At 36.4% G+C, this 24,631-nt stretch overlaps 1 protein-coding gene across 1 annotated transcript in view; it reads right to left on the bottom strand.

Annotated features, from left to right (window-relative positions):
- ITPR2 (inositol 1,4,5-trisphosphate receptor type 2) overlaps positions 1 to 24,631 on the bottom strand; it is a 485,801-nt gene that overhangs the window by 71,514 nt on the left and 389,656 nt on the right. Inside the window, exons 49-51 of the mRNA XM_080811707.1 lie at positions 14,491 to 14,666; positions 6,103 to 6,267; positions 2,615 to 2,810 (exon numbers count right to left, since the gene is read on the bottom strand). Coding sequence (XP_080667833.1) covers positions 2,615 to 2,810; positions 6,103 to 6,267; positions 14,491 to 14,666 — 537 coding nt within the window. The remainder of the gene's footprint in view (positions 1 to 2,614; positions 2,811 to 6,102; positions 6,268 to 14,490; positions 14,667 to 24,631) is intronic.

Below are 24,631 nucleotides of genomic sequence, written 5' to 3'. Positions count from 1 at the left end.
CAAATAGGGAATACCAAGGGGCAGAGACAGGATGATACTGGAGCGGCGGGAGTGAAGGACAGTTAATGTTATTCAGTGCATTAGGAGAGAGAAGTGAATTTTAGAAAGAAAACAAACAATACAAGGCTTTCGGGGGAAGGATCAATCTGAAGGAGACATAGGATTTACCCACGGAAAGATGAGCGGGGCGGGGGGGCAATCCCAGATGCAGTTTGTGTGACAAAAGGCACAGAGGCCAGCAAAGGCACAGACATGGGAGCAGAGTGACCTGAACTCCCAGACGGATTTTTAAAACCAAGCCAGGGCAGATCCCAGTGAAGTTATTGAGTCAATGAGAGACCCAATCAGAACGGTGGTTAGAATGAATGAATCGGGCAGGCAGAACAGGCTGAAAAAGGAGCCACAGGGGACGTCCCTGCAGTCTTCTGGGTGAGAGGAAACGGGGATGGGAAACTGGAGGGCGGGCGGCACTGAGAATGGGGAAGGAGGGACACATGTGAGAAACACTGTGATCTCCGCTTGTCAACAGAAACTGCCTCCAGCACCCTGGGCTTTTTAACCCCGTCAAGTGGCCGCTCTTCCTCTATTGAGCGCCGGTTCCACCGGTCCTAGAGGTAGGATCTGCATTTTCCTCAGTTCCCGATGCCATTTGCAAATTATCCATCCTCCACTCAAAGGCGCCTGTGATGCTCTGCGATTGGGCTCTGGCACTCTCAACCTCCCCTCGGGGCTCCCGTCTCCTGGCTTTCTGATGACTACCTCCTACTCCCTGAGCAACTGCAGACTTCTGCACTCTAGATGTCACTTGCTAGGCATGTTATCCTTGATAATTTCACTCAACTTTGGGAGTCAATAGCGTTCAATACTTGAAAAAAAATAAACTTTATGCTATTTACCAACTGACATGCTAGATGGCATTACAAATTAAATTTAAAATATTATGAAAGCAAGGCTGCTTTTCCCAGAGAACAGTATCACATTCATTCTCAGCCAATGCAACAAAAATTCTCAATCTTTGAAGAATCAAAGAGTTTAATTTTGTTAAATATTCTCATATACAAGATTTTAATAGTATTTACGAATGCTTTCTCTTATTTAACCATTTTTTATATAAATATGCATTCTTTTAATAAAGGTCTTGACATTTCAGGTCTAATGTTGCCCATTTTGTAAGAAAAAAGAGAAGATATTTTTGTATATCTAAGAAAAATATATTCATAATGACACTGCCTTTTTAAATAACACAAAAATACTTATTACTAGATTCATAAAACAATAACTGTGGGACACATTTAGATTCAGGAAACATGATGCTTCAGCTTCAGACTCACCCTATACTGAATAACTCAATGTGATCATGCCTAGTAAATAACAAATAATTAAAACTTGAAGAATTTTGAGAATAGTGTATGATTCACAGACAGTTTTGCCAAAGTGGAGTTTTGGAGGCTATTTATGGATAGGAGCTTTTCTTCCAAGTATTTACACCTGTAAAACTCTGGAAAAAGTAACATTTAAGGGAGAATAGGAAAGGCAGTGACAAAATATTTCATGTAAATTCGGTCTCAAGTTTAACTACTGAATCTACGGAGATGACGTTCCTATTCTGTGCTCTGATCACTTAGACTTAATAAAAGCTCTGAATACCACTTAATTATTCCATAGCCTAAGAAAGATACTACCAAATGTCATCATTTAATAATCAAGAAATGTTTGTTAAAGGCAAGAGAGAATATTGTTAATAAATCACCACTAATTAAATCATACCTTTAAATGCAAGGGCCTGAGGGGAAAGTCATTTTGTGGTTTCCATTCTCATAGGCTACAGAACCATTCAGAGAAACAATCAGCAAAGTATAGAACTATGATTTGTATCCAGCAAAGTAGGAGAGGAGCAAAAAGACTAACAAAGAAATTTAACCTGAACAACAAAATGTAGGAATAGGGGAAGAAGAAACCATTAGAAAAGATGATAAATAAAAATTCAAAGTAAGATGGAAAGAATAAGCCCTCACACCCCAGGAGTCACAGTAAGTGTAAATGGGTGATGCTTAACCAATCAGACAACAGAAATAAATGTCGTCCAGAAATTGTGACAACACATACTGATGAACTCAGCTCCTTAATGACAGTATTCTGAGCATTTTTTCCATACCCAAGTTCTTACTACCTGATGGTTTCCAAATCAAAACATTTAGCATTTTCAATTCTTTAAGTATAATCAATACGATGTACTGTGAGCAAACATATATGGAATAATGGTTATGAATGATGCTAGATGTTCTTGGGGGAGACAGGAAAAAGGAGGAAGAGAATCCCAAAGCCATTATCCCCCACTGATGTTGCTGGCCGTGTTGGAATAGAGTCAGCACTAGTGAAACTTACTCCCCGAGACGGAGCCCACCTGATGCTTCTTAAATCACGATTTTCCTGTACCCACTGACAGCGGATGGGGGAAGAACCCTTCACATTCATGAGCTCTCAGTGAACGAGAACATGTTTTCCAAGGAATGAAAGGAAACACCTCCTCCATTAGTGTTCATTTGTAACTCTCCCAAGCTGTGTATGAGTCGAATCTGCCATGAGAACGGTCTTGTAGTGGAAGCAGCAATACCTGTCACAGGAGTTCTGTTTTTCAGCCGGTCCACCTCCATCGTGAAGTCGTCCTTCAGGAAAAGGAACCCAATAATGGAAAACAGGTAGACAAGAATGAGCGCCAGGACGGCAGTTAGAATGATGGAGCGGCCATTCCGCGTGACACTCTTTATGACATTAAGCAGAGTCTCTTCTCTGTACACCAAATCAAAAAGCTACAAAAATAAAACAAGGAAAAAAAATGCAGTGGTGCAAAAGCTGAATAAACTTAAAAAGTGGTTACGAATACAGATGTAAGCCATTTTGGTTTATCTGTGAAAAAACTAACAACCTGACCGATACCTTAAAAACACACCTAAATGCATGTGTTGTCTACAGTTGGAACACATTAATAAACTGTTTTTCAATAATGATAACTCTAACACAGCACATTATGTGCATCTGTTGGTTTCATAACCAACATAATTTCAATTTTGTACGATACAGAAATAGCATAGCTTCAAATTTGAATTTAGAAAAATTATAATACTGTACTTAACCAACTTAACTACTTACTCCTTATTTTTAGCCTCATTGATATTCTGCAGTTGTCTCTGCAATATGTAAGATACTTAAAGTGAAAATGCTGAATTATGTCTACCTAAGTGATGAATAATTGACAGTCATCAGCCATTATTGATTAATCAAGGAATTAGGGGTGAAATTGCTAAAACAATTTTATGAGCCTGCTGCAGTAGAAAAGATGGGAAATTTAAAAATATTTGAGAAATGGAAGCACCTTTCCTTACTGAAGCAGTATAGTGAGGGCAAAACCTATTACTCTAGTATGTAATTTTGGAAACAGAAATATAAGCAAAAATATAACACTTTTTTTTTTTTAATTTTCACTTCCTTTATTGGGTTATTATCCATTTTGTGTTTAGTAGTAGAACGTCTCTGCACTAGTTAAGAACATAGGTATGTGTTTGCTCTCTGGAGTCAACACCAAGAATGATTTTATTTATTGCTATATTATTATGTTGAAATTATACATTAATTAGCAAGTGTATGTCATATTATCAAAAGCTGGTTAAAAGCAATAAGTGAACATTCATTTTAAAAGGCATAAATATCTGTTTGGAAATGAATAGTATTTTAAAAATTGAAATAATTAAGGTTTGTCTCCTGCTCTCTGTGGGCAGTGATTAGAATTTCTGAATTAATTGAAGGGATGCATTACCAGTGTCATGAGTCCCTGAAGAAACACCAGGGTCTGTCCCCTGTTTTACTGAGTTACTTTTTACTCAGTTTTACTGAGTACTGAGTTACTTTCCAGTTTCATTCTAGTTTTGCAAATAATTGCTATAAACATATTACCTTGTTTGCTCACCCTAGGAAACTGATATTGTATCAATATCATTTGCAAAAAAAAAAAAAAAAAAAAAAGTTTAACTATTTTGCTATGTGCTTATCCTTCTGAAGGGAGCAACAACTTCTAGAAACAAAGTCAATATTTCTCAGGACAGACAAATTAATTAATATAAATTCAACTTCCAAACTATCGACACTGACTTATTTAACTTACTTAAGCATTTAGTTGATGTAAAAGGAGATTTTTCTCTACTTTAGCTCAACAGTGACTTAAAGAAAAGGCCTGGAAATGGGCTTTAGGTCACTTCTGCATGGTTTCTAAAAGTTTATAGCTTTCAGGAGCCCCACTGGATTTCTGCTAAAAATGCTATTTCTGGGCCCCATTCCATACCCGGGAATCAGAATCTTGAGGAGGCAAAAAACGTGTAAGACGTTAGACAGATTGATCGTTCTTTCTGTTTATTTCTGAAAGGAAAATCTAGAGTGTGGTTTTTACTATCTTGGATAAAGGATTGGTATTTGTGAATATAACTAGAAACACATAATCGTGTATTTTTTTTAAATATAAAACATATTTTTAAAAATATGTTTCAATGCCATTTTGGCATTATGTCCATTGTAATTTCCTCCTAAATCTCTAAGTGTCAAAACGGACAATATCCTTTTCACCAGCAACCTAGTGAACACAAATTAGCATCACTATTGTAAGATTAGAACAATAAAAGACAAGAGGAAAATACAACTGGGAAATAAGGTTAAGTAACATAAATTAAAAGTAACACTATTATCAATAACTCATATACTAATTCAAATATACCTTTATTTTCTCAGTTGCCTTTCTTTGGAAAAGATTTAATAAATCCTTTCACGTGTTTTTCATATTATCTCTTTAATGAATCTTGATAGTACAAATGTATCATACTAGACCTATGCATTTTCCAGACGAGAAGGTTGGAGCACAAAAATGTTACAGAATATTACATGTCACAGTCAGGTCAAAGTGCTGAGTGTAGTGGGACTTCATATATCATGAATATGTTTTTAAAAATGGATTTTTTTTTTTTTTGCAGTAAATTAGAGCAGAAAGGGAATTCATTTGGATCCCTGGAACAGAAAAAACGACTTTTGATTGTTGAATCATCTAACTTAACTATCTAGAAGATAACTTTGTATCAGAGCAGAAGGGACAAATCTACTCTTCCTGGGGTCTCTTTCAAGTGCTTGACAAGTAAATGGAAAATCTGCCTCTTTTCCGTCTTCCTGCATGGGTTTGCTAGCTAGGTAACAGGAAAGCAGCAGCCGATGGATTTGCCCCTCGAGAGCCAAGCAGACAGGGTCAGCATAATGTTTCTACATCTTCAACTGAGGTATCAGGAATTATTTTTTTGGGTAGTGGTCTCCACCGCATGTCCACTATGGGTTGGAGATATAAATAAATGGCTCCTACAGCATCATGATATTAACCTGGTAGTGCTTTAGATTTCAAAACATTATTATGTATCATGTATTTATATAGCCTCTTCTCCTAGTTTATAGCTATAGATCAGTCTATACGTAGGAAGTAAAACCGATAACCTGAAAAAAAAAATCTGAAGAAACGTGAAATTCTGCTTATTGAGTCAGACATGTGTAGATAAGCTTCACAGCAATGACACGTTAAATCAGAAATGAAGATTTCAAACAACCCACTGTCTTTTCGCGAGGTTGGCAGTTTACCCCTCCTTTTACTTATATGCCATTCTAAAGTCACAGTAATATTTGTTGTAAATAAAGTACAATGATTCCAGGGCTAAGAAAATACATCCCCACTTTTTTTCTTCTACACTCTGTTGGAGAATCTCTAAACGTAAGGGGAAGGAAGGATTTGGCTGAAACCAAAAAGCAGCTGCTATATGAAGCCTGGGTTGGGTGGTGGGGTCGTTGGTAACTTCTCAGGGAGGAAATAAAAGATTGCCACCACTGATGTGGGTTCTTAGAGGAAAGGAGGAAAAATAATACTAATGCATGATTTTCCTAGGAAATTCTAAAAATTACATAATTTGTCCTAAATGTCAGGCCCTGCTTAAAAAAAAAAAAAAAATCAAAGGAAGAGCCTAAGAAGCAGGAGCATTGTGTTATTTTTTCCAGCAGGGATTGTCCACATGGAGAAGTACTCACCAGGAAGCTATAGAAGAATTCATGGACAAAGAGGCCCAGCATGCAAACCAGGACATATGCCACATGGTAGAGAAAGGCCATATCCAGGATGACTGCTCGGTAGCCTCGGGTGAAGGTGCCACGATTGCCCACGAAACTCACCAGAAATACGATTTTATTACAAAGCTACAGGGAGAAAAAGATTAGATTTTACTGTCTTATTTATCCCCAAAACTCATGTAAATAGAGGTCATTTACAAAACCTAGTATTCACCAAGTCTGTGGTTTTCTTTTATCTTTTCTTGTCTGGTAAATTTTGGCCTTGCTTACAAATCTGTGTGTATATATAATACACCCCAAATTTGTAACGTTTGCAGTTCCAGGAAAAAAGAGGAGGATGATTAAGGGCCCCAGCTATGCAATCGAGGCAGACCTGAATTTAAACCCTCACTCGCTCACTACTGTTGCACAAGGTCGTGCAGCAGCTGGCCTTGATTATTTCTTTGGAAAAATTAGAGCAAAGGGATTCTGACCCTTATAGAACTCTTCAGAGGATTAAACAATTCATAACATATATGAAGCACTTAGTACAATGACTCTTTAGATACTACTCATTGTATTTTCCATATTAAAAGTAATAGATGTAATATTTTTATTATACTGGAAATGTAATAGAAAAATATCTTCTCAGGAAATATCTATCCTTGATTTTTTTGACCTAGACTTTCTCTCTGAATATTGTTGTAAACAAGTAAGCCATTAAAAGAGATTTTTTGCATTTAAATACATAAAAATACAAATATACCTATGTAAGTGGGTTAAAGTAAATAAAATTCATGCATATATTTTCTTTTTTTTTTTTTTTTAAGAATTTTTTGAGAGAGAGAGAGCACAAGTGGGAGGGGAAGAGGGAGAGGGAGAATCTTGAGCAGACTCTGAGCTGAGCATGGATCCTGATGTGGGGCTCGATCTCATGACCCTGAGATCAGAACCTGAGCTGAAACCAAGAGTCACATGCTTAACCGACTGAGCCACCCAGGCACCCCGCATGCATATATTTTCTAAGCTCTATCTGTGGTAGTTATTCAATAAACGTTTTGGAGTTTTTACTACACTTGGTGCTATATATTTATATTAACACTATTTAAAATTGCCTTTTGTGGCAAGATTTTGGAATATAGAAATGTACACAGAGATTTTTTGGCAATAACAACAATGTGTGCAATGATTTCCAGGGGCACCTGGGTGGCTCAGTGGGTTCAGCTCAGGTCATGATCCCAGGGTCCTGGAATCAAGCACAGCATTGGGCTCTCTGCTCGGCAGGGAGCCTGCTTCCTCCTCTCTTTCTCTGCCTGCTCTCTGCCTACTTGTGATCTCTGTCTGTCAAATAAATAAATAAAATCTTTGTGCAATGATTTCCAAAGAACACAGTTATCAGAAACTTAGTGCCTGATATTTGGTTCTAGAGTCACTGCATTATTTATAAACTGAAGAACTCATTTTGCATCGCAGTCATCATGGAAACAATTACAGATTTCAAATTTCAATTCTTCTAAAGTGTTCGCTGAGTTCTTCAAGTTATTTAGTGGCACCATATTTGTCTTTATATGTCCAAAGCTAACTTTGGGAAAACATGTCGTCTTTTGCAACAGCATCGATTTTTCATATGTGAAAAGAAACTGCCTTATGGAATGATTTTAAATAATGGGCGGAAGTGAAATGTGAAAGGTTGGAAAAACATTTCCTTCAGCTTTCTGAAGTTCAAATCAATAAATATATGAGAAATTGGTTAACATTGCATGTTGTGAAGATAGCCAAACCAAATCAACAACATGGAAATTCAAACTTCCTCAATTTTCCCCATGCTAATTAATGATCCTCTCAGTAATCAGTCTTTTCCATTCTTTCATCATCTTGCGAATAATTTGAATAATGTCAGACAGAAAGTTATACTTCACTATTTAGTTTCATCATCACATATTTACGTTATTATTTAACATAGCTACAGTATAGTGATGCCTTCGTGATTGGTAACCAAGAGTAAATTTAATATTATAAAAGGTCTTCATTTCAAAAGCTCAGGAAATATAAGGTGCTCAGATTAAGTGTGGTATTTGCTAATAAACAACCATGAAAATGGGAAAATACAGAATGTCTAGGTGAAGTAATATTCAGTGTTTTAGTCTTTGAATTATTTTAAGTGACTATTTAAGTTTAAGTTATTTGCTTTCATTCACCCACTATATTCATCAATACAAAAGAGAAATAAGAAGTTCTATAAAAAATTAAGTTAAAAATTTTAACTTAAGTAAAAAATTAAAATTAAGTAAAAAAATTTAATTTTTACTTAATTAAGTAAAAAAAATTAAGTAAAAGAAAATTAAGTAAAATATTTTCAGAAGGATGGATGATATGCTCATGACAAATTGTTCATATGTTGTTTATTGATCTCTTTCCCTAAACTGAATCGTAAAAACATTATGCAGGAAAACTATTTATAGGTCCTATACATTCAGGAAAAGTAGTATGTTGAGTTCAAGTTCTCAAAAAAAAGCAATACATTTCAGTTCTCAAGTAATGCAAAAGGAAGAACACATTTCTCCCTAAAAGGGCCTCTGCCATTTTTGCATAAAAAATGAAGGTTTGCCTTCTCTATGTAGAGGTTGGTTTTTATTTTCTTTGAACCTTGATCTAGAGCTTGGTGTTGATGGATATGTCCCTGTTCTCTTGACTAAGTCTCAAACTAGAATGGAGTTGATATTGGCACTGACATCATCTATTCCTGTAGAGATCGGAAACGAGGAGATTGTCCTTTTGTTTTGAAGTGTTCACACCAAGAAAAAATAAATTCAAGAATAAATGATTTGGGAAGGAAAAAAAGTTGAACTCTTTTTTCTGCATCATGTCCCTGAAATGTATAAATTGTTTTTATAGAGCAATTCCATGAAGGTTGGGGATATTTATGGAAATAAACAAGTTATAAAAACTTATTCTTCCTTTTCATGCCCCTACTTGATGTTGTCTAACCAGTCCTTCATTTGTCAATGTCATTATGCAGGCAATCTTTGTTTCTATGGCAAGTTCCTTGTGGGCAGTGATAAACGGAGAGGAGAGCGTGGGAACTGGGTAAGGTGGCTAAGAGACCAGCCCCTTCTGATTTGGTGTTGAAAAGACTTGAATCAGCATACAAATAGCAATACAAATGACCATAATTGGTCTACAATATTTTTATCTTTTTCCATCTATTCTTCAAAATTGCACTTCATGTATGTTTTGTTTTCTTGAGGATGGGGTGAATTATGTGATGGTGGTGGGGGGAAAGTGGGGAGAGGGGTAGGGAAACAATCAATGTAAGCTTTTGGGGCGATCTTTTAGTTATTTATTTTTTTATATTTCAAGTTTTTACTTAAAATTTAGTTAGTTAACACATAGTGCAATATTAGTTTCAGGAGTGGAATTTAGTGATTCATCACTTACATAACACCCAGTGCTCATCACAAGTGCCTTCCTTAATTCCCATTACCTATTTAGCCCATGCCCCTGCCCACCTCCCCTCCAGCATCCTTTTTTCTTAAATAATTTTTTTTATTTTTTTTATAAACATATAATGTATTATTAGCTCCAGCAGCCTTTTAAAAAGATGATTTACTAGTAGATCTTCTAAAAGCAAAAGCAAAATTAATGTTCATCTGTTAATTAATGTAGAGTGAATCAAATTCATTCATTTTAACTGGGTAAATTAATTGTACAGTACAGTACTGATTTCATATATACTTCATAATTCATTGATATGTCTTTGCAGGACTTTTAACAGTGCAGTATAATCGAAGGACACTGGACTAGAAATTGGGCCATCGGGGTTCCAGTATTGGCTCTGCCACCCATTGCTTCGGTAAATCCTTCTTGTCTCTATAGGATTTTGCATACTTACTGTATGGTGACTAACATAACATAATGAAAAAAAATAATAAAATGCCTGGAAATGAATAATCCGTAAGGTGTCTCAAAGTTCTAGAATCCTATAGGATGTCCTTTAAATTTTACTATTTTATGGGATCACAGAAATTTATAGCTGCCTTTATGTTATGCTTTTTTTCCTTTTTTTGGGGAGGGGGTCTCATTTGGTTCTATGTTCTGATCAGGAATTCTATCCTGATCTTACATTGTGCCTATGGGAAAACATGACCTATTTTCCAGGAATGAACTATAGCCAGTAAGTAAGTAAGTAAATAAATAAATAGTCTCTAGTATTTCTTGAAAAGGAAAAGTGAATTTATTGAACTACATATTAACTACATTATTGTATTGCCATCAACATCAACCTTACTAAAATTTATGGGATTTTACTAAAAAAAATCTCCATTTCAGTAGTGTTACATCTTAGGCAGGATAAGGTTCTATGGTCAAAGCATAAGGCAAGATTTTCAGGCCACCATCACCCTGGAAATCTTTTAAATTGCCAACAAAACAATATAATAAACAAGGGTGGTATAAGATACACTGTTTTTTAATAAATTCAACATTTCTAGTTTTCCCCCAGCACTGAAGCAGTTTCCTGCTACTACAACTGTATATCAGAATTAGTTAGGAGCATTCAGTGACCATATTATGTGAAAAATAGGGTATGTGTGTGTGAGAGAGAGAGAAAGAGAGGTGGGGGGAAGAGAGAGAGAGAGAATGAATGTTTTGTCTCAGAATATATAATTGAATTTGTGTATGTTAAGTGAACATATGGTGGGGCTCAACCTTATAGATTAGCAGTAACATGAGCCCTCCCAGGGAACTACCTGCAGGTAAGTAACTAAGGGCATGACACTATTTAATGTGAACACTGTGGCTTATTGCTAATAAACAGCTATTTGCTAAACTCCACTTGCCTCTCTCTGCAAAATGGTGAGACCAAGTTTCAGCATAAGGAAACATTTCCACACTACAAATAACTATAAGAAAGGCAAATAATTTACAAATGCCATTAAATAAATTATACATTTGTAGGCACTACCACAAAGAAAAAACATTGTACATAAGAAGTGTTTAGAAGATATTAAAAGATCTCCCAAGGTATTCACTGCATTATTTATTATGAAAAATATCTAAAAATCTAAATAATAAAAATTATGGTTAAACAGATCATAAAGTGTCCACATGACTGGGAATATTATCATTATTAGTGATATAGAAATACTAAGTGATCTAAAGTTTATAAAAATGGGTGTTTGTATTTGTCAAAATAATATGTTAATTTCCATTGCAATGGAGACGGTGAGAAGAAAACTGTACTGGGTTTTAAGATATGCTTTAAACAGAGAAAAATATCTAAATTTTTGAAACATCTCAAACACCGAGATACCCTTGTGACAAGATGGAGAAATTAGTTGCAGTCTAAACAAAACTTCGATTTTTAGAAATGAGTGAAGATGACAAAAATGAGGCATTATAATAAACAGAAACTGCTAATACTAAATGCTCAGAACACAGATTGAGCTTTTTCCTTCCACTTGATTTCTTTTCCAGAAAAGCAGCTTTCTGACATTACAAAAGACACTGAGTCCAGAAACAAATAACTCTCTGTGAACCGAAATATAAATCCTTTTCTGATTGTGATACCGATGTTTCACAATTAAGTAGTACTTCACGTATTAGGCGTTTGAGAAACGGTAGCCTTCGCTGCTATTCTATCATCACTGCCATTGCTCTGCTCTAAACCTTCACACTGATCCTCTCAACCAATCTTCTCAACAACTGTGAGTGCAGACGAGGCTTTAACATCTTCATTTCACTGATGAGAAAAATGAAACTCAGAGGCTCCATTTGCCTATGGTCTAGAATTCGGATTCTCCTTAAGCCTTAACCGTCAGGTAGATATTTTCTTTTGTTTTTCCTGCTTCTGATACCTACAATTTTAGCACCTATGGCTTTATCTGTCACACAATGCAAACTTTTAAGTATAAATTAATAAATATATTAAATCCTAAGTTACAAAAAGTGACTGATCTATGTTTTCATTTCACTTTTTCCTTGCCCTCCCTGGGAAATGGTAAGCCACAGCCAGTTTTGTAATAAGCTTGTTATAACAAAAGTTAAAGTAGATAATTATTTGTTATAACATTTTATTAATCTGTACAATATCAAAACTATAGACAGAAATGATCCATATCTATATTATCAAACTCACAATTACTCTATCCAATTTGTTTGTTCCAAATTAAAGTTGATTATTTTCTTTGTCAAAATGCCCTGAACTGGCAAATTGTAATGTATCATTTTGAGGGGCTGTGCAAATGGATTTTTTATGCTGTGAGAGATATGAAAGTACCCACAGCTTCATACAGTTAATAAGAAAGAGACATTTCAATGTATATTTCTTCTCAAGTATAAAACTGGCCTCTTATATGAATTGTCATTTCCTACAGTGGAACTATTCTCACCAAACCAGGCAGAGATTATTTTTTATCCTGTCCCCTAAGGGGGAAAGGAGAAATAACTCCAAATGTTTTTGGTTTCCCCAATAGACATTGAAATGTTTTTCCTTATCTCTTTATATATTCTTAAATGTTCTGTATAGCAAGAACCACATCCTCTACTTCTTGGCATTTTCAATGTCTATCAGATAACAGAGGCCAAATAAATGCTTGTTATTTCTGGGCCAACACTATCTAGCTATTATTTCTTTTTTAAATTTTTTAAAATTTTTTTAAATTTAACTTTATTTTTTTTTCAATGTCTAGCTATTATTTCAACTTATCAAACTTGGGATTTCTCTCTCAAACTAATATCTTACTGAGGACCAGCTGCCAGTTTATGAACATTATTTGCTTCCTCAAATCATCTGGCTCAATATTCAATGTATTTTTTAATAATAAGCTGGACTCACCTAACTCAAGTTTTCTAATAGGGTTAGAAAAATTTAGATAAATACATGAAGATTCCTCAGTTAACTTGGTTTCCAAAACATTGAAAGTTCAAGTTTGGTTCATATAAAGAATTTATGAATGTTTAAATGCTAGGGATTAAGTGGGAGAAAAAATGGAGTTGAGAGTGAGGGAGTGAAAAGGGCAGGATTTTACCTATGGATGTGACAACTTCTGCCCTCAAGAAACTTAAGAATCCTACATTTGGTACTTGACAGAATTCTTTAGTGATAGACCTCTTTGCATGTATGGTACACTTCCCTTTATTAACAGTGATTGAAGGTAACTGGTAATTTGGTTGCGTGAATGTTCTAGTTAACTGGGAATTGTCACTTATATTATGTCAAATTTTCAAAGAAGTATAATATAATAGTGGTCAGAAACACAGATTTGGTCATTCTAGCTCAGCTTTATAATTCTCAAAAGTTTGGCTGGCTATTTCATTTATTCATTTTCAATAAATACTTGCCACATATTTTATGTACAAGGCACTATAAATGTATAAGAATACAAAGATAATTTTTCACTCATCCTTTCACTCACACATTAGCTAATTTATTAAAGAAAACTCTGTTGGATACCAAAGACATTCCAAGACACTAAATGATCAATTATTATCCTTGAGAACTGTATAATGTAGTAGGGAAGATAAGGCCTACATGCAGATACCAGAATAAAGCACACTATGTTAGAAGCCCCATACAAGGTACAGACAGTGCTTTAGGGATTCAGCAGACATATTAACAATATTTATTTGCTGCCAGGACATTTTTTCTTTCATTAACCTGATGATTTACCCTTCTTTTAATATCCCTTTATGAATATGCCATGTAGAAAGCTGTCTAGTCCCTTTAAAATTGTATCTCTTGGGTACATTATTGCTATTTGGAATAGTGCTCTGATTACTTATTCTCAACTTACCTAATTGAGGTTTTGAAATATGCTCCCTTGTTCTAATATTTTAAAATTTAGTGAAAAAAATATTAATCTCATCTACGCCTTTCACAAGTTTAGGTGTTTTGTTCACATAAAAAGAGCCAAATTTCATATTTTCTCATGTAGCAATCCTTTTTCTTTGGTCATTTTATAAAAGGTATTCACTTTTATAAAAGGTACTCAAAATTCTACTGACTACAATTTAATCTTTCTTAGGTGATTTAGAAGTCATTTTAGGGTGTTCACAGTGGCTTGGAGTAATTTTTGTTAATATCTTTGGGTATAGGATACAGAAGGCATTAAAATTGGATTGGGTTAAATTGATTGCGGAACTGGGTCATGCCCCAAATGTCACCTTTTTAAATATATCAAAAATTTTACTTGTCCTTTTTTCCTTCTCTCTCAAAATTACAAACATACAAATCAAACTCTCATTAATTTGAATTCACAATAAATAAGAATTTACTATGTATATGCGAGTTAAAATATAGAGCTACATTTCTATAGTTAGTACACTTTTTCAATTAATTTACAAAAGGACAAAGCTAAATAAAATACTTACATTAGCTGCACCAAGAAGTATTAACGTAGGCCCAAGACCTATTGTATATATCGACCTGAGCATTATTGACACAAGAAATGGCCGAATACCCACAGGCTTGGAGAAGAAAAACAGCATAGATGTGCAGACTGCAACGGCTATCCAAAGAAGAATGGAGAACAATGGAGAAAGTGTACCTGTAAAATGTGGAAGAAGTTTATTTTTACTAAGAACAAAAGTAGAAAATGTTAAAATCTTTGCCACTCTACTTTATATAACATAGCAAGTCCAGCCATAAGACACTGAATTTCATAACAACCCACTCTACACACTGTATATTTAGAGGAAATGTCTCTGAACACATTACTCATTATTGCATTTCCAGAAAGTTAGTGATTATTTTCAGGATGTTTAAATACTCACTAGTTTAAGTGGCTTCCATTAACTCTGAGAATTGTTCATCTTTCTCTCCTATGAGAGTTGTATGTTAAATACTTCTGCTAGATGTATCTCACTTGGGAACTTTAATTCAAAACTTATGGTTAATGAGTGTAAAATGCATAGTTAAATCATGTGAAACTAAGGGTTTTGTCACTGAACTCATACCTTGTCTGTTCTATTGTTATAAAGTTTCTATCTTGCAGATTCTTCTAAAGAATTCAGAATATAAAATATCCAGTCTTTAATAAAATAGACACAAGCTTTACCTGTTAAAATATACATGTGTATAAATGTATATGATGTATGTATATATGTATGAGTGCGTGTACTGGAAAGCCAACTCAAGCTCTAAAAAAATGTTGAGCTTTTAAATAATCAGAAAATAAAACAAAAGTCATCAGAAAACAAAAGCTCCAAATATTCAAAAAATGAACCCAATTGCATCACAATTTCTTTAGAAATTGACCAAAATTGAAATTTTTATGTGATGTTATTCACCATATAGTACATCATTAGTTTTTGATGCAGAGTTACATGATTCATTGTTTACATATAACACCCAGTGGTCCATGCAATCTGTGCCCTTGTTCATACTCATCACTGGGCTCACCCATCCCCCCAGCCTCCCCTCCTCTGAAACCCTCAGTTTGTTGTCCAAAAGAAGTTTAAAAATATATCTCCCTTAAAAAAAAAAAGTATAATTTACTGATGTTTGCACTGACTATGTAGATTCAAGAAATCTCCTGTTGAAGGTCATGTGGTGCTGTATTTGCAGAAGTAAAGTAAGGGGCCACATTCCTGGGCTGATTAGATCAGCTATAGGACCTCAAACACATGCCTATTGGCTAATGAAGTCACAGGGGAAACAACAAAATGGAGATTTTCTGCTAGCTATTTCTTTTGGCCAGTTTTTATTATTTATAAAATTCACTTCTGCATGCAAAACACCACACGTGCTTTGGTGTGTAGAGTCTCTGTATTATCAGTGAAACCCTGAGATTATCTGAATTCCTTCTCTGAATTCTGTGTAAGCCTTTAGTTCATAGTGAGTGCTAACAGATCAAAAGTAGGTAGGAAAAGCCTTTCAGACATTAAAAAACAAAACAAGTCAGGTAGCAAAGAGCATTAGCTTAGGCAGGTTTATTGTTGCAATGTTTGTCCTCATGACGTTGTCTCAAGCGAAGAGTAATGAAGGATGGTTGGGAAGAGAGATCTGATCTAACCCCTTCACCAAATTAATTAATTAATTAATTAATCCATCCAGTCATTCATTCATTCATTCATTTGCAAGAGAGATTGTGCACATGAGCCTGGGGGCGGGGTGGGCAGAGGGAGAGGGACAAGCCAACTTCCCAGTCAGTCGGGAGCTGATGCGGGGCTCGATTCCAGGACCCTGAGATCATGACCTGAGCTGAAATCAGATGCTTAACCCACTGAGCCACCTAGGCATCCCACCCCTTCACCAAATTTATGATCTGATAAGATGACTTTGGAGATGGGGAAGGAAAAGGGGTACTTTTCCCTGGAAATTACCTTAACTCCCATCCTCTGGCAATGCTAACAAAATGGGTGCCCAACTCACGTTTATTATAATTTGGTTTAAGAGTACTTTGTGTCTACTGAAACAGCCTGACCACCAACTGCCCTGATTTCACAAATCTCAAAGAGCCATGGAGAGAATAAGATCTTCAACTTTCTCTCATGCTTATTTGCATGACATCAGAATGTAAGCTTTGGAAGAGTGAAGATCATCTCTGGGGCTATCATGGTACGTGGCATACAGCAACAAGTAAATATTTACTGATTAAATGAATAAGCAAAAACATAATCTGTGAGCTCATTTTGAGTAAGTAACTAAGTCTCCAGTTACAAATTTGCCAAGTGGAGCTTTACTCTTAAGTTTACTAAAACTTCCAACATCTATGCACATTTAATGACTTTTAGCGAGTCATTGGAGTCTTCAGTATAATTCATAAGCAGTGTCTTGGCGTGACATCCTTATTTTAAAAGTCCCAGCATTGACAGTGAGACTTACACTGTTCATTATTATTCATGCCTGATAATTAACCACATCATGACTATTTTTTCCTCGGCAATATCTGTCTTGCCAAGATTTCCTCTTGATTAAACAAGAAATTATAACCAGGCACTTAAAACTGGGCATTTGATCCCTTTGTAGACAGAACTCAATGATTATCTAATGTTGCACCTTGCACATAGTTTAATACTAAATATGTATTTGTGAAATCAATAAACTTAAAAGTTATTTAAAATGGCTATTGACAATATTGCCAATTGTCAATAATTTGTAATCATGTTCTGTTAGAATGGTCACATTAGTTTTTAGGTGAAGATTTAATGCAAAAAAAATACTAAATTGAAAACTCTGACAAACTCTAGAGAAGACTGTATGGATTGTTAAAGCCAGTTTTTACCCACTAAGGGTAGGAGAGGAGACTTTCCTTAACACTCTATATTTGCATCAATTTTCTATAATAAGCATTGTTACTTTAATAATGGAAAAATCTTCTAGAATTCACTCTATATATTTTCAAGTCTTATAAAGTATGAAATTTGTCCTTTATGGAAGAAAATTTAAACAGCCAGTTTGGAGACCTCAGTTCAAGCCACATATGGGAACTCTCCTGTCTGCCTCACATGACTTCTGTACAGTTCACTGTACAGAACATGCTGCTTCTTACCTCCAGTCCCTCTCCATTTCTCTGCCTCCTACATAACCTCACAAGTCTTCCCTCTTTCCCCCATCTCAATCCAGCTAAAGTGGACATCCATCTATAAATCCAGGGGTGCTCTTTATTATTGTGCCTTACGTATTTCTTCACCCCTGAACTAGATCATGAGCTCCTTGAAGACAGGACATCTTTATCAACTTCTGTGTCCCTAGGGACTAGTACAGTGCCTGGCACATAGCCACACTTCATCAATGGTTGTTATTCAGTCAAATGAATTAAAATCACCTTGAAGAACTTAACTTTCTTTAACACAAAGCATTTGAGGGGGAAAAAAAAAACTGCCCTCTAAATTTGAATGTGATTTAAAAAAAAAAAAAGTCATATGCTATCTGGAAATAAGAAATTCAAATGGCAGCAGTTTCTCCACTGTCTGCCTTTGCCAAACTGGAAAGGGACAGTTGGCATGGCCAACGTTCAACTTCTGAATGGACATCTGGGATGTTCTCTAGCATCAACAGCTGCTGCCTCAGCCCACACCAGCAACACCTCATTCCTCCACTTTGGGTACAAGTTTCCTTTTTAGAGAAGCATATGTTAAATAAATAAACCAATCAAACAAATCAAAACCTATAGCCACAAATAAGCCCTGCATTCCTGAATAAATCCACACTGAGCTCACCCCCTTGGGAAACCTGGCATCGGAGGCCTGTGATTCCTGGTGGAAGTGACCACTCAGAATCAATCGATATCATTGGGAAAGGCCAAGGGAAAAAATGGTTTTCCCTCCAAAAACATAAAGAGGAAATGAGGAGAGATGAAGCTGGAAATATTTAGAATGGCCTAAAAAGTGATATGTGTCAACTTCTTTTCATTACTACCTCTAACTATGAGTTCTCTAAAGCCCAGTTACCATGTTGAATTGTGTGGGATAAACGAGAGGTGACCTGGAACTGCCCTCAAGTGTTCACAGCTTCAGGCTGAGATGTCCTCCATTTCCCAAGGGTCAGCAGTGCCCTTCTGGGTGCACTAGGCCTTTCAGTTGCCTGAAGGGGCCTTCCTCAGCGCCTCTCTACCATTCAGGCTCTTTGGAGAAGGTGGATCGGAGCTAGTCCAGTTGTCTTTCCAGCCTAAGCAGAAGCCACACATTCCTGTCAGTTTCCCTCTACGTGACAGTGTAACCAGAAAAGGCAGTAAGGGGATTCTCACTGCACTGAATTGGGTAGGGAAGGGAAATTCGATTGGTGAAAAAGAGGGAACACCGGGAAATGTTTGAGAATCTGCCTCTGGTCCTGGTTAGCACCATAGCTTACCCTACAAAGCCTCGTTTCCCATCACCTCAGACTGCAAACCAGGCTAGGGATGTCTATGGGAAAGCTGCACTTAATTAAAGGAAAAAAAGTATTTCTTTGTTTCAATGTTTGAAGATGTTTGTTGTTCTTGTTCTCCCTTGTTCCCGAATCCTATTCTGATTCTCAACCACATTTATTAGCATTACCCTAAGGTGTTATGAATAAAAAACTTGCTGTAGTTTGTTTTTGTTTGTTTTTTTTTTTTTTTGCTGCAGTCTTTATAGCTGAATGAATAAAAACAACTGCTTAGTGTTCCTCTCCACGAATGAATGAATGAATGAATGAATGAATGAATGAATGAAAGAAACTGAGCTCTTCAAAGCCCGGCCATGAAAGGGGATTATCTACAGCAGGAGTCGGGGAGGGAGTGCACTATAAGCTGATCCCCCGAGAATCACCTTCCCCCTAAGTATCTCCTTTTGATTATTCAACATCACTACTCCGGTGGAAGGGCGATAATGCTCTCTCAGTTAATATTACAAACCCAACAGTGCCAGATCTAAGTCATTCCCAGCTTATATGTGATCAGGCTGGAAAGCATACTTGGAGAAAGCTTACACAGCCCACTGCCTCTGCCAACCCCCTGTCCTCACAGAGGACACAGTGACTCTCGACCAGCCTGGAGCAGGTCTGGGGTAAGGGAAAGTGGCTCATTTTGACCAAAGGTCTTTTTTGGTTTTTGGCCCAGGATTTCCCTGGTGATTTCGTGATTAACATCTATACCCAGAATCCAGGGATTTTAAGGTTGGACAGAATCCTCATATGTATTTATTTTTTCTTTTTTAATTTTTCATTTCAAAACACTTTCAGATTTACGTAAGAGTGGCAGATAAAATGCAAAATTACTATATACCCCTCACCTGGATTTCACCTTACATAATCACATTACAATGATCTATATCAAGAAGGTAATATGATACACTGTTTTTATCTTCTTTTTTTAAAAACTGAAGTAAAATTAAATGCAGTGTTATATTAGTTTCAGGTGAACAATATAATAATTCAACAATATTGTACATTGCTCCGTGTCATCAAGATAAGTGTACTTATCTTAATCCCCTTGATCTATTTCACTCACCACCACCCCCATCTCCCCTCCGGCAACCATCAATTTGTTAATTTAAGAGTCTGTTTCTAGTGGGGAGTGCCTGGGGGTCTCAGTTGACTAAGTGTCCAACTCCTGATTTTGGCTCAGGTCATGATTTCAGAGTGGGGAGATCAAGCCCTTCCTTGAGCTCCCTGCTCAGCGCCTAGGCTGCTTGAGATTCTCTCTCTCTCTTTCCCTCTGCCCCACCCCCCCATTCTCCACTTGCGCTCTCTCTCTCAAATAAATAAACAAATCTAAAAAAAAAAAAAGAGTCTGTCTTTTTGTTTGTCTCTTTTTCCTTTGTGTGTTCACTTATTTTGTTTCTTAAATTCCACATATGAGTGAAACCTTACTATATTTGTCTTTCTCTGACTTATTTCACTTATCCACTCATCTGTGGATGGACACTTGGGTTGCTTCCATATCTTGGCTATTATAAAAAATGCTGCAATAAACATAGGGGTGCATGTATCTCTTCAAATTAGTGCATTCATTTTCTCAGGATTAACACTCGGTAGTTGAATTACTATGTCTTCTTGTAATTCTTTTTTTAATTTTTTGAGGAACGTACATACTATTTCTCACAGCAGCTGCACCAATTTGCATTCCCACCAACAGCGCACAAGGCTTCCTTTTTCTCCACATCCTCGCCAACATTTGCTATTTCTTGTTTTGATTTAGCCATTCTGACAGGTGTGAGGTGATATCTCATTGCAGTTTTAATTTGCATTTCCCTGATGATGAGTGATGTTGAACATCTTTTCATATGTCTGTTGGCCACCTGGATGTCTTCTTTGGAAAAATGTATATGCACATCCTCTGTCCATTTTTAACTGCATTTTTTGGAGTTATTTATATATTTTGATATATAAATCAATATATTTTGAGATCTTTCTGTATTTTGGATATTAATCCCTTATTGGATATATCATTTGCAAATACCTTCTCCCATCCAATATGTTGCCTTTTTATTCTGTTGATGGTTTCCTTTTGCTATGAAAAAGCTTTTTATTTTGGAGTAGCCTCAATAGCTTAATTTTGCTTTTGTTTTCCTTGCCTGAGGAGACATATCTGGAAAAATGTTTCTATGGCCCATGTCAAAGGAATTACTGCCTATGTTTTCTTCTAGGAGTGTTATGGTTTCACATCTCACATTTAGATCTTTAATCCATTTTGAATTTATTTTTGCATATGGCGTAAGAAAGTGGTCCAGTTTCATTCTTTTGCATGTAGCTGTCCAGTTTCCCCAGGACCATTTGTCAAAGAGATTGTCTTTTTTTTACTGCATATTCTTGCCCCCTTTGTCATAGATTAATTGACCATGTAAGTGTGGGTTTATTTCTGGGCTCTCTATTCTGTTCCATTGATCTATATGTCCTTTCTGTGTGTGCCACTACCATACTGTTTTGATTTTACAGCTTTGCAGTATAACTTGAAATCTGGGGACACCTCCAGCTTTGGGCTTTTTTTTTCAAAACTGTTTTGTCTCTTCGGGGTCTTTGTGGTCCCATACACATTTTAGGATTATTTGTTCTAGTTCTGTGAAACACAGTGTTGGTATTTTGATAGGGATTGCTTTAAATCTGTAAATTGCTTTGGGTAGTATGGTTATTTTATTTTATTTTTTTAAGATTTTATTTATTCATTTGACAGACAGAGATCACAAGTAGGCAGAGAGGCAGGCAGAGAGAGAGAGGAGGAAGCAGGCTCCCTGCCGAGCAGAGAGCCTGAAGCAGGGCTCAATCTCAGGACCCTGAGATCATGACCTGAGCCGAAGGCAGAGGCTCAACCCACCTGAGCCACCCAGGTGCCCCAGTATGGTTATTTTAAACAATGTTGGTTCTTTCAGTCCATGAGCATGGAATTTTTTTCCATTTGTTTGTGTTATCTTCAATTTCTTTCATCAGTGTTTTATACCTTTTAGAATGCATGTCTTTCACCACCTTGGTTAAGTTTGTTCCTATGTGTGTTGTTTTTTTTTTTAAGATTTTTATTTATCTATTTTGTGAGAGAGACAGAGTGAGAGAGAGCATGAGAGGGGAGGTCAGAGGGAGAAGCAGACTCCCCGTGGAGCTGGGAGCCCGATGTGGGACTCGATCCCAGGACTCTGGGACCATGACCTGAGCCGAAGGCAGTTGCTTAACCAACTGAGCCACCCAGGCACCCCTGTTCCTATGTGTTTTATTATAATATATCACTTTTATCTAATCTACAGGCCTTATACAAAGTTCATCAATTGCCCAATTAATATCCTTATCTTGGGGGCACCTGGGTGGCTCAGTGGGTTAAAGTCTCTGCCTTTGGCTCAGGTCATGATCACAGGGTCCTTGGATCAAGCCCCGCATTGGGCTCTCTGCTCAGCAGGAAGCCTGCTTCCTCCTCTCTCTCTGCCTACTTGTGATTTCTCTCTCTCTCTGTCAAATAAATAAATAAAAATTTAAAAAAATTTTTTTAAAAATGTCCTTATCTTGGACTAAGGTCATGTAGTGTCATCAGTTGTCATGTCTCTTTAGTCTCTTTTAGTTTGAACCATTCCTCTATCTTTATCTTCATATACTTCACAATTATTGACCAATTACTTTGAAGAATGTCTCTCATTTTGTGTTTGTCTAAAGTATCTTCGGTTTATGTATTTTTGGCACAAACTGCCGTGCCCTTGTCAGTGCCTCGTATTAAGAGACGCTCAGTGTTGCTGTGTCTCATTACTGGTGACATTAACGTTGATCACTTTGAGTGATTTCTCCACATTACTGTTTTTCCTCCTGTAATTAGTAAGTACGTTGGTTGAAATACTTTGAGGCTATGTCAATATCCTGTTTCTCGTTATTTTTTTCCTCTTAACATTCACCTATTAATTTTAGCATCCACTGATGATTCTTACTACAGTGTTGCTGGCCAAATGGTGCTATTCTACTTCTATCACTCCTTCTGCATTTATTAATTAAAATACTATTGAAGGAGGAGGTTTCTCTTCTCACAATCCATATGGACTCCTGGATTCTTATTTTAGTCTATGGGTTATTTTGTATTATTGTCAACACTTTTTTTTTCTCTCAAAATGTCTGCAGATGTGGACACTGGGAGGCCTTTCAAGTTGGATCTTGTGTTCTTTGACATGCTTCTATCATTTTTTAGTACTTTTTGGAAGGAATGTTAATGCTCAAGTAATCCACCTTTAAATCAGCTCGAAGTGCTCCTGGCAAGTAGTCATCCAAACTCTGTTTGACAAAATCTGGCATTCGAGAACTTGCATATCCAGCACAGGATTTCCCTTCTCCAGACAGTTCTGATGTTCACGTATGCTTCTCAGTTTTGACTTTGTTCTCTCAGTCTTCCCAGCTATTCATAGCATTCAGCTGAAGGTTAGAGACTGAGCTAATCCTGACCAAAACTTTAACTGTATTCCTAGAGCTATAATTAAATAACTCACTCAGAACTACAATTAGATTACCCAAATGTGACTTTGGGAGTCCATATTGCCAAAATGGCTGCTCATGCCTTCTCGTCTCTCTCCGCGCCAGTGCCCCCCAACCAACGCACATGCCAAAGATTGAGCCTTCACCTTGGTTACTACTGTTAACTTTTATCCAGTCCTTTTTGAAGAGTAAAGTCTGCATCGTCACCTGATGATGAGACGTCTTGTTTTTCAGTCTTGTTTGGTTAGTCCTCTTGCTTTCTTCTCTCGGAGCCTTACTGCAAATTCTACGACATGTGTGGTTTCAAGTGCTTGCTCAACGACCCGCTGCATCAGCAATACCTCAGAAGCTTGTTAAAAAAATACATATTTATGGACTCCACTCCTGAATTATTGGGCAAATCTTCTAAAGCCTCAGATCTTCATCCATAAAGATGAAGTGCTTACTTTACAGAATTTTCAGGGAAAGTAAATGAAATTATGCATGGGAAGTGCTTAGCATTCTGTCTGACCCAATCTAAGTGGTAAACAACATCAACCGCTATTATTATTATCAATATTACTATTGTAACTGTTACTAGGCAAGTATAAAAAATGTATCCAGTGTTTTACTCTCCCCTGAATGAGTAAAAAGTAGATGTCTAGAGGGGTGGCATTGCCCATTACCATTATAGTTCACGTACAATAGGTGGCAGCAGAGGCTACGTACATTGGCTCTTGTGGTCAGGTAAGGGTTATCATGGAATGGAACTCATAAAAAATATGTTCTATATGAAGATTTGTTCTCTTCTTGTTATCTCTATGCTTCCAAATCAATTATCTATGTAGAAAAGATCTTGTTAGGAAACAAAAGAGTTAACCTTCTACTCTAAGATCTACCTTTTTTTTTTTTTAGCGTCTCTGGGATTCCATCTTTTTAATCTGTCAAATGACGATTTGATATTAGATGATCTTGAAAATTGCTTCCATATCTAAGACTTTATGCTTCTATTAACTGGGACTCTATAATTTACTCTCCACATTCTGTGTGCAGATGATACCAATTTATCATTTCATGTTTGGACTTCTCTACTTGCAAGAGTTACATTCCTCTATGCCAAGAGGGCTATCATCACTAAATAAGACTAAACACAGTGAAAAGAAAGTTGTTTCCACTTCCTGCTGTATTTGCAACTTC

Source organism: Martes martes, assembly GCF_963455335.1.
Source record: "Martes martes genome assembly, chromosome: 8".
Classification (NCBI taxonomy): Eukaryota; Metazoa; Chordata; class Mammalia; order Carnivora; family Mustelidae; genus Martes; species Martes martes.
This window is presented reverse-complemented; position numbering and strand designations above follow the sequence as displayed.